Source organism: Thalia democratica, chromosome 2 (genome assembly GCF_965202585.1).
Source record: "Thalia democratica chromosome 2, ktThaDemo2.hap1.1, whole genome shotgun sequence".
In the NCBI taxonomy this organism is placed as follows: domain Eukaryota; kingdom Metazoa; phylum Chordata; class Thaliacea; order Salpida; family Salpidae; genus Thalia; species Thalia democratica.
The window spans coordinates 91,224,480-91,236,285 of record NC_139166.1 but is presented as its reverse complement, the minus strand read 5'-3'; the positions used below and the strand labels follow the sequence as shown (position 1 = coordinate 91,236,285).

General features: G+C 24.3%; 1 protein-coding gene across 1 annotated transcript; it reads right to left on the bottom strand.

Annotated features, from left to right (window-relative positions):
• Positions 1-2,838: 2,838 nt before the first annotated feature.
• On the bottom strand, positions 2,839-4,632 carry LOC145829107 (uncharacterized). Its single transcript, XM_082936839.1, has one exon. It carries the CDS (start codon positions 4,630-4,632, stop codon positions 2,839-2,841), a length of 1,794 nt encoding a protein of 597 aa, XP_082792965.1.
• Positions 4,633-11,806: the final 7,174 nt, after the last annotated feature.

The window sequence follows — 11,806 nt, the reverse complement described above, 5'->3', positions numbered from 1 at the left end:
TACAACGTGTATTTCTATATTTGTATCAAATACTTAGTCTATTAGAAAAACAACTAAGCGCTTAAAATTCTCTTTAAATAACCTATAACTTAAAACTTAAAAAATTCTGTCCAACAATCGCTTAAAAAAACAAATGATAACAATTCTATATAACTCTAGTTATGTAAATGTTGCAACAAAAAAGTTTATGGTTTTAGCATCATGGCTTAATTTCAAGTATACAAACAGCAAATAAAACTGAAACTTGTTTGCTTATTAAGTTTATTTGATAAATTGTTTTAAATCAAACAACTTACCTTCAATATTTACGATATACATTACAAAATTTATTTTCTTGCTACACAATCCATTAAAAATATAGTTCGCAATTTGAAATTAATTTCATACTGGTTTATACCAGTTGAAATTTTAACTCAATAACAACTTAATCTACGACTGTATTATTTATTACTTACTTTATGAAAATTTTAATTTTTAATTCAAGTTAAGTCACTGCAAAGTTTAGATCCCTAAAATTTTTTTAATCTTTATAAAATTGGTAAACGATTTGAAAACAACATCGTTTGTTTATTCTACATATATATATATTTATTTCTAATTATAGATTTTATGTAATAATTTAACCTTTACTTTCAATAAAAAAGAAAGTTGTATCTATGGCTAAAAGTACTTAAAAAATATTATAAAGTTTTAAAATTAAGTAAAGATATAATAAAAGGTATTCTGTTACGCCTGGTAACAAGTTAAATTTGCACTGGCTTAGAGTATTGGCTTGAAAAAACGATTTTTTATTTTAATGTATAAATATTTGAAAGAAACTTTTAAATTTGTGAGTAAGCAATGATACTAATTTTACTTTCAGAGACAACTGATGGTCCAGTTAAAGTTAGTACTTTGAAAAAAGACTTATAAAATGTACCACACAATCTTAATATATTTTGAAAAAATACAAACTTTAAAACACTAAAATAACAACGTATATGTATATTTAAATTTTTAACAAGTCCAGAAAGTATTTTTAGCTCTCTAAAATTAATACTGGAATTCCACCAGTTTAAAATGCATACCTATTTATAATGATTAGTTTGTTGCTATGATTGCTTTTATTTATTTTTTTTTAAAAGTAAATTATGTTTTAAAATAATATTTTAAAGTGAAAAATTTATATACAAATTGTTATTGAAAAATGTTATGATTTATGTATATGAAATTTGTATGAATTTATTGTTAATATGAAACTATTAACCAAAGAGTGAGTTCCAAATATTCATTCTGAAAACAAAACTTAAGCTAAAATAGAATTGTTAGTTTTGTTGTATTTGTATTATAGTTGTATAGTTTTATTTTAAAGTTACAACTTAACATAGTTTTAGTAACATGAATGTTAACTTGTTCTAAAGAAATCAATATAAATATAACTTTTAAATGTTATAAAATACGTTTTTACAAAGTTTCTAAAATAGAAGACATACGAAGAAACTTTTATTTTTTGTATAGATACTTCCGTTTAAAAAGTAGATGAATATAACTGTTTTTTAAACAGATATACCTATAATCATATAAAACAAGAAATTTTTTATCTGACAGAATGTGTTAAGTTTCGTACAACCTTAAATGCAACTTGACATAGTGTTACTTAAAAAATAAAATTTACTTTAAAACAATAGGTTTGTATTAGTCTTTTAAGACAATGCTTATTCTATTTGTGTGCTAAATCATAGTGCTATAGGCATGGTACAATTAAAATTCGGCTATTTGAGTTAATTTTAAGCCATCTACTCAAAAGTAAATAATGATTAATAAAAAACACGAAATAAATAAAATCTAATATGAATTTTAGAAAATAAAAAGTTCTAAACAACTATTTTAAATTTTCTTTTATATGTATTTTATACATACCACAGTAATGCAAAACAATTTTTAACTCTACTATATTAATAGTTTAATTAACATTACATTCTGCTTTTATATTATCCTTTATAAGAACAATCTATAGAGATACCGTGGCTTCAAAAAAAACCTTTTATTTAATCGTTTTATTACTTTTGAAATGCTGTTGACAACTAAGTTAAACTGAGGATTGTTTATTACCAGAATTATATTGTTTTCCCTTTATTAATATGGTAATGGCGTAACTAAGCTCTGCAACAAACTCAAATACATTAAAGTTTATTGCAAACAAAATACAAAATAGAAGTACTTTTCGGACTTGCTCTTCAGTATTTTTTTCGTGTCAAAACAAGCTGAAATAATGATTTACTGATAAAAACTAATAAAACTAAGTATTTAAGAAAACAAATTAAATTTAACACAATAGTAATAATTAACAAATTAAGGCAATCGTTTAATCAGAAATAATATAAATGTAACACAACTTTACTTATCAACTAATTTAAGTTCAACGAATTAAACAAAATGGTCGAATAAAAAAATTTCTTTTGTTTACAGAGATCTGGCTTTAAGCTTAAAATGTATATAGCTTCTAAAGTTTTTAGGTGAAGTTCATTACAAGCAACTGATATTATTTTAAAGTTATCCACTTTATAGTTTTCGACACACTTATTAGTAATCAGTTGTTGGCCAATCGCTGAACTACTATTTAGTTTTTCCAAATCATCAAATTTCTTTTCCTCGTTACATGACTTTATCTTGTTTAAAAGGTTTTTTGGTATGTGTTGGTTAATTCTTGAAATCAAATTGTTACTCGTTCTACCCACGTATGTTTTTTTACATAAACATACAAATTTATAAATTACATTGCTGGTGTTTAGGGTGGGTAATTTATCTTTGTTTATCTTTGTTTTTAATCTGAAACAGTTTATTGGTTGAGTATACTATTCATAAATTAAGAGATCTATAGCCATTTTCTACTATTTTCTTCAAATTATTATGCAAAACTGTATTCTGATTGAATGGCAACTTAAGGTATACCGGACACTTTTTTGGACCAAATTTTATTGACTCAAACCTTGTCTTTGTTTTTTGTATTGTGTTCTTTATTATGTCTAGAGGGTAACCTAAAGTCGTAAAGATTCTTTCCACATTTGATAATTCTGTTTCCAAATATTTTTCAGAACAAATTTTCATTGCTCTATATGCAAGGCAACTGATTAGATTTAGTTTTTGTCTCATTGGACTGTATGAGTTATAAGGGACATAGTCCCAACTGAAGGTACTTTTTCTAAAAATGTTCGTATAGAACATTTGATTCTCCCTATTGACCATAACATCTAAGAATGCTAAATTGTTTTCAGTTGCTGTTTCCATAGTAAATTCGAGGTTTGCATGCATGCTATTCAGTTTCAATAGAAATTCATCTCTGTCTTTATCGTCTGTAAAGATGGCAAACGTGTCATCTACATAACGTTTGTAACAAATGGGAGAGATATCTTTTATGAGTTGTCGTTTATGGAAACCAACAAAAATGTTTGAGAGAATAGGACCAAGTGGCGACCCCATTGATATACCGTCAATTTGCTTATACATATGATTATTAAAGCTAAATTCTACTCCACAACATGCTAATGTTAATAATTCTTTGAAGACTGCTGGTTTTAGGTATTTTGGAGCTAATCTGTATTTAAATAGTTCATTCACAACTAAATTAATGCACTCCTTAATCGGTAAGCTGGTAAAAAGAGACTTGATATCGAAGGAACACATACTAATGTTTTCCTGACTGATTTTTAACTGTCTAATATCATCAGCAAAACTGAATGAGTCTTTAATACAATAGATCGAGTATACTGATTCTAATGGTTTCAACATTTCCACACACCATTTAGCAATCTTATGTTGCGGTGAATTAATCATTGATAGGACTGGTCTCAGAGGTACTTTTGCTTTGTGTGTTTTTGGCAACCCATACAGTCTGGGTCTGCATGACCCGGATGGGCGTATAGCGTCATAAACGCTTGCAGTGATTTTATTATTATTTTTCAAAGATAGTAATCTTCGTTGAGTTGCACTTTCTATTTTTTGGGTATTATCACAATTATTCGCTGGACCCAGTTTTACAAATTTATTGGTGTCCAGTAGGATATCATTCATTTTTGCCAGGTATTTATCTTTTTGGAGTAACACTACTCCACTGCCTTTGTCGGGCTTGGAAATAAACAAATTTGGATTATTGACTAACTGTTTTGCAGTTTTACTGAATTCTTTGTAAAAGTTGTCCAATTGAGTTGAAGTTTTGTTCTTATCTTTATAGTTCAGCGCTATTGCCACCAATTTTGCATTTAACGTCTTTTTTGTTAACTCATTCAGTGGTTTGTGATGATTAAGTTGGCCGGCCAGAACTTCAAATTCACTGCAAATATCTTCAAATTTCAGTTTTTTGCTAGGTATGCAGAATTTTAAACCCAAATTTAGTACAGTTTTTTCTTTATCTGTTAAAATATGTTCCGACAAATTAATTATGTTATTTATCTTTTCTGTATTTATCATTCCAAACTTTTTCTTTTTTAAGAGTTCCACTATATTACTATATTTTTTCCTTTGAGAAGCATTAACAACAGAAACTTTCCTTTCTACATTATTCAAAATCAAAGCCAAATCTTTACTGTCAATGTTGCTAAGAATATCCATTACGTTGTTTAAAATCAATTTAGTTCTACTCAGCTGGGACTCCATTTTTACTTATATCGTCATTACAAAATACTCTTTCTATAGTCGTTGAACTTTTTAATTTCGATTTTTTGATTCTAAACTGAATATATTTTGGTACAATGTGTTGTGTTACACACATTTTCAAAAATTCAATAGAATTTTTCAATTTATTCATTTTGAAAGTTAAAGAGAGAAGATTACGAATCAGCTTTATAACTTTGTGATCGTACTTAGACCTTAAATGTTAAAATAATGGTTTTTCCATTATAAAAATCACAATTTTTTTTTACATTAAAGTTTATTGCAAACAAAATTCAAAATAGAAGTACTTTTCGGACACGCTCTTCAGTATTTTTTTCGTGTCAAAACAAGCTGAAATAATGATTTACTGATAAAAACTAATAAAACTAAGTATTTAAGAAAACAAATTAAATTTAACACAATAGTAATAATTAACAAATTAAGGCAATCGTTTAATCAGAAATAATATAAATGTAACACAACTTTACTAATCAACTAATTTAAGTTCAACGAATTAAACAAAATGGTCAAATAAACAAATTTCTTTTGTTTACAGAGATCTGGCTTTAAGCTTAAAATGTATATAGCTTCTAAAGTTTTTAGGTGAAATTCATTACGAGCAACTGATATTATTTTAAAGTTATCCACTTTATAGTTTTACGACACACTTAGGATTAGTAATCAGGTGTTGGCCAATCGCTGAAATACTATTTAGTTTTTCCAAATCATCAAATTTCTTTTCCTGGTTACATGACTTTATCTTGTTTAAAAGGTTTTTTGGTATGTGTTGGTTAATTCTTGAAATCAAATTGTTACTCGTTCTACCCACGTATGTTTTTTTACATAAACATACAAATTTATAAATTACATTGCTGGTGTTTAGGGTGGGTAATTTATCTTTGTTTTTAATCTGAAACAGTTTATTGGTTGAGTATACTATTCGTAAATTAACAGATCTATAGCCATTTTCTACTATTTTCTTCAAATTATTATGCAAAACTGTATTCTGATTGAATGGCAACTTAAGGTATACCGGACACTTTTTTGGACCAAATTTTATTGACTCAAACCTTGTCTTTGTTTTTTGTATTGTGTTCTTTATTATGTCTAGAGGGTAACCTAAAGTCGCAAAGATTCTTTCCACATTTGATAATTCTGTTTCCAAATATTTTTCAGAACAAATTTTCATTGCTCTATATGCAAGGCAACTGATTAGATTTAGTTTTTGTCTCATTGGACTGTATGAGTTATAAGGGACATAGTCCCCACTGAAGGTACTTTTTCTAAAAAAGTTTATTTAAAAAAAAATGCAAGTTAATTATTAATATTATTTTATTGTATGGTTTAAAAGTTTTCGTCTTATTTTATTTAACTATAATACACCCGAAATAGTTTAAAAACTACTAACTACTGCAAGGTTGTTTATTAGTACTGGAAGTATTAAATAAAGTACATCAAGAAAAACTATGGTTCCTGAAAACAAATAAAAATAGGCAATGTTTTACTAATTTATACAAATATATTACGATTATAAAAACTTTTTTTGTGTTTAAATCAGACATGCTTTATTAGAAATAATTTAACTTTTATTTAAATTTAAAAGCAAAGTGTTTGATTATAATTCTACATACTTAGTTTAATGATATGTTTTTAAGTTTTAATAACTAATTTAAAGATCTCAACTGCTAGAGAAAAGATTATATTTATTAAATTATTTCAATATATTTAAATACAGACTCAGTTTCGGAACTCAGACGTTTTATTAAATTTTAAGTCATGTACCCCACATTCATGGAAGTAAAGCTTGACTAGACATTTGCTCATCATATATAAAAGATTAATATCATTAGAACTACAGAAACTGAAATAAATCGAGTGAAGGATCTTTTTTAAGAAACTATTATTCAATTAAATTTATAATTAAGTACGTAGGTCATGAGTACGGAATTTTTTAGACAAAAATGCTGTACTAAAACGGCATTTTTTACAGAATTAGTCTACGATAGTATATAGAATTTACAAAATAAAAGTTTTGATTTAATTTAAAATAGTAATATATTGCTTTCGTCCTACAAAAGCTTGTTTTAAAAGTTAAGTAAAATGTATGCTGGTTTACACCGGTTAAAATTGTTGGTAACATAATGTCAAGCTACCTTAGTCATCAAAATTGTTTTTTATATATTTTTCCTTATAATTATTTTAATTTTAAATAGTTGTTACGTCACTAATAACTTAAGTACTAATTAATTTGTTACAAACTTTATAGAAAAAATGTTTGTATTGCGAATAAAACTGCAATGTATCTAATATATAGTTTATGTTTAGTAAAAAATAAGTTACAATAATTACTAAAAGGAAATACAAATATTTGAACAATTGTTTTGTTATCTGTGCTACAAATACACATGAATTTACTGTTTGATTAATAATTTGCAAATCAATTCTAAGAATTATATTTGAATAGAAGAGTCTAAGCTAAAATAGATAAACTGATTATTTTTGTGTTAGTATATTTATAATTTGATATCGAAGTACAAATTTGCATGTGCTTAGTAGCATACGTATTTCATTGTTTAAGTAATTTGCTTTTATAATGCCTTTAAAATGGCTTCATAATACTGAATTATCTTACATAAATTATAGTAAAAGTTACTTTTATTATTTTTGGTCTACAGTATGTGTGTTTGTATTGGATCAGCAAAAATAAAAATAAAAATAAAATTTAACTTGAAGTAACTTAACTAAAATAATTAAGCCTTTTTTTAAATAACAAACATTTATAGAACTAACAGTAGACATCGGCGATAGTTAGATTACCTAAAATAACAAATTTAGTCGGTTAGTTTATTTTTAACAGTTAACTTTATTAAGTCCTCAATGTTTTATACACTTTGGCCGCTACTTTTTCGAAATTTTACTTTAAAAAGACTGCTGATACCTGTTTTAAAGATGACATGAGTTAAAATAAATAATAAGTAAAATAAATTACATCCTAATTTTTATTTTCCTTAGATTTGTGAGTTTTAAAAACTAAAACTTTACTTCTTGTAGAGAGTATTAATTCTAAATCATATTGAATAAAAAATACAGCATATAAACAAATTAAATTGAATGTATATAGAGGTTTTACTGAAAAAATGTATAAAATAATTAAAAAATAAGATAAATAAGACTTTAATACTATAAAGATGTTATAAATACTTCATTGTTAAACTTATACTGGATTTTTACCAGTTTAAAATGGAATCAAAAGTGCTCTGCAGGTGTATACAAAAATTGTTTCAATATATTCTAATTTTCAAAAGAAACTCAACTTTTTCATTATCGTTACGTCATTATCAAACTTAGATGTACAAAATTTTAAATAAAATTTTTTCATTAAAAATTGTTTTGATTTTGTTTATGAAAATTGCCCAAACTACTGATGTTTAGTTAAAGACTTACTTAATTTTATTAGGTTTAAAAAGAACTTAAACTGTTCATTTTATTCTTTTTTGTCTCTAATCCTTTGATTTATTTAAAACTTTAAAATCAAATTGAAGTTAAAACATTACGCTTAAAATATTTATTTACTTATTTTTTGAAAGCGTTTATTGTTTTTAAATTAGTAAGTATACTTTTAATATTTTTTTATCTAGCTTGTTATTTTCACAAATCTTTTTTAATATATTTTCAACAGAGTATTCTTAGCATTTTATAACCTAATAAATAGTTTAAATTTTAACACTTGTACTTTAAAAACAATCCTACAAAAAGTTACTAAGATTAAAAAGATTTCATTTAGTTTAAGCACTCTAGACTATATGAATAAATTAATATTTATTTCGAAAAATAAAAATGAAGACTTTTGGTGAGTAAAGTTTCAAAAAATTGTACAAAAGTTATTAGTTAACAAGTAGATTTAAAAAAAAATGTTTTATACTCTTCAAGTTAAAATAATAAAAGGTAATCAATTAAAACTAAAACTTACAATTAAGACGAGTTCAACTTATTTAGATACACTAATCATGTAGAGAGTTCAAAGATTTTAAAGTCAATTGCAAATACTTTGTTTAGTTCTGTTTAGGTATATTGCTTAACTTCAAATCTATCATCAGCTTACAAACCTAAATTAGTATTTATACAACGTAAACACATAAAACCTTCACTTAAGAGTGTGATAAAAAGTATTTACTCAAAAGAAAGTATAATTTGATTAAATATAATTAAAAAAACTGTCATTAAAAAATTAAAGAATATGTCTGTACAAAGCCGTTGCTCTGTGAACATTGTTGTTTATCAATAAAATATTATTTGCCTTAAGTGTTGTAATATTAACATAATAAACTATATGACACTATTTAAATGAATTTTAATATAATTTTAATAATATAAACTAAACAGTTGAAGTAACTCAAATAATAGGCACATGGATTTAATAGTGATTCGTAAATAAAAAGCTAAGTTGCCTAAAATTTATACTGGCTTTTCACCAGTCAAAAACAAGAACCATATTAGTTGACAATTTTAATGTAAAAATGCTTATAGTTATGTACATTTTAAAACTAAATTTTATTTTTTTATAATCGTTACGTTACTAAAACTTTAAAAATTTTAAAGTTAAAGTAAATTTTTGTGTATAAATATATACAAACTAACTATTAAATAAGTTGCTAACAATCAAGATCAAAAATAAGATCATACGCCATAACTAAGATTTTTTTTTTTCTTTGTACTTGTATTTTTTATATCGAAGTAAAACCTTAACAAAGTTTTAAGGGCATAATTATTAAACTGTGTAAAGAATTCGGATTGAAAAAAAATAAAAAAGTTCATGCTTTCACAGGGTTAAAATAACAATAATAGTCAAGAAAAGTTTAAAAAAAAATAAAAATAAAAAAAATGATATTAAAAAATTGTGCGACCATCTGCTTTTTTCAAATTATTTGAAAAAAATATTAAAGTTAAAATATAAAAATTGTTCACATAATTTGGTTAAACTGAATTAAAATTAATTGCAACACACTGATATTAGTTATTATGGTTTATACAAAAATTTCAAAAAATAATTATAACTCAAAACTAGTTTATGTTTTATTTATATAGCTTTATTAGTAGAAATAAATTATTTTTCACAATTTATGTCCAAGTTAAAATAAGTTACTTTTTTTTAGTATTAAGAGTTTAAAAACTTTTTCGATGAAAATTTTTAAATACTTTTATAAACACACAAAAAGTCTAAAGAATTCCTAAAAATTATCTACAAGTTTAAAAAATTTCTTTGATTGAAACAATATAGTTAGAGCTTATTTTTAAAGCATTTGTTTAAACGAAAACTTTTAAATAGACTAGATTTCTAACAAAAATTATTGTATAAATTTTTGTAACATATAGTTCATGTAACGGTTAGTCATCAAAAAACAATTTTGTTTTTTTGAAAAATATTCCTTTATGAAACTAAAAGTACTTGCAAGTATAACAATTAGTTTACGAAGTAATCCTTACTTATATCTTTCCAATACTATAGACTTTTTTTAATAAATTATAAAAAAAAAGTTTTTATCACAATTTATAACATAGCTTTACAAAAATTTGTAAAATCTGTTCAATTGTTTGAAAAAAACCCTGATAAACTTCTTTATTCTTACGGTTACTAATTTAGAAAAAAGCGAGTTGACTAAAAAGAATTGTTATAAAAATTAGAGCTTATAATTAAGTTTAGATAAAGTTTTTTTTTAAAGTACAGTTATTATCATTACAGTTACCTCTCGCGAATCTACGCACTCGTTTAAAACGCGATTATATTCATTGAACACACATGCTATTAATAGGCTATCTAAGTTACAAGAATATATATTCTTTATCACGAATTTAAATGCGTATGCCGATAAAACAACATTAAAGTATATTAGCCATACGTTATATAGTATTAACTACCAAAAATAGTACTTTTTCACTGTAAAAAATTTACCGATTTATACCAGTTTTAGAAGAGTAATACAAATTCGAAAACATCTAAAAGCATAAATGCTCTTAAGTATTTTTATTGAATGAGAGAATAAAACTTTTTTTTTAATCCTTATGTCATTACAAACTTAATTAAATTATTTTTTTTGTTAAAAAAGTTTCTATTTTGAGCTTTAACTGCACAACTTAATAATGGATTAATAATCAGCATAATTAGTTCAAAAGTTGTTTCAAAAATACAATTCAATCTACACAAGAATTATTAATTTTTATGTATCAGTATTGTTATTTTACCGTCGTAATTCAACGTACGAACTTAACATACTTTTTAGCAGCCGTTAATCGTTTAAATTAATTAACATTTTTTGGTTTAAAACTTCCTTTAAAATTCCTTTCGAATCTTAATATGTTTTTAAAAAGTTATAACATAAGGTATAATCAACTTCTCTATTAGACCAACATGTATCATATTGGCAAACGACGTCTAATAATATTGAAAATTTAGTGTAAAGTAACTTTTATGCAATCAGAAATTTCAAACAAAAATAAAAGTTCAACTGATTGATTCTAGTTTGGTGTGAAAAATTGAAATTATAAAAAATTTGACAATAAATACCAATATGATTAGTTCTTAGTTTAAATTTCATATTAAAAACAACATAGTTCTGTCAAAACTAATGTCTAAAAAGCTTTTAAACCAGCGTGCTTCGCGAAAAAATGTTTATAATCAAGGATTATTATTTTTAAAAATATACAGAAAGCCAGGTTAGTTTATTATAGTTAACTTTTTTATAATTAAAGCATTGCTGTGACTTTGGTTTTGTAATAAAAAATTATATGATAGATTTAAATTTATTTTTATCACTTATACAAAAACTTAGCGTATACTTACTTTAGTATTTAAAATAGCTTGTACAATATTTACAACCGTTTCTTTATAATTTGACTTAAAGTTTTTTATATTCATAAAATTTAGTAAATATTGGTTTTTTTATTAAGTTATATTCTGATATCAACAACTATTAAAATTAATTAAATATATATTTGTTACAGAAAAAGATTTAGCGTTTAAATTATAGTGATATAATTAAAAACTTTAGATGTAGAAAAATTTCAGCAATTTTTTTTGCAAGGTTGAAAGTTTTATATACTAAATTTGCAACCTTGCAAAAAAGTTATGTTTATGATCAAAAAATTTATTATTCTATTAAATACTTACTTTTGAAATAAA

Bases quoted from the DNA above. Each gene is read 5' to 3' on its own strand.
- LOC145829107 (XM_082936839.1), bottom strand. From the start codon at position 4,632: ATGGAGTCCCAGCTGAGTAGAACTAAATTGATTTTAAACAACGTAATG.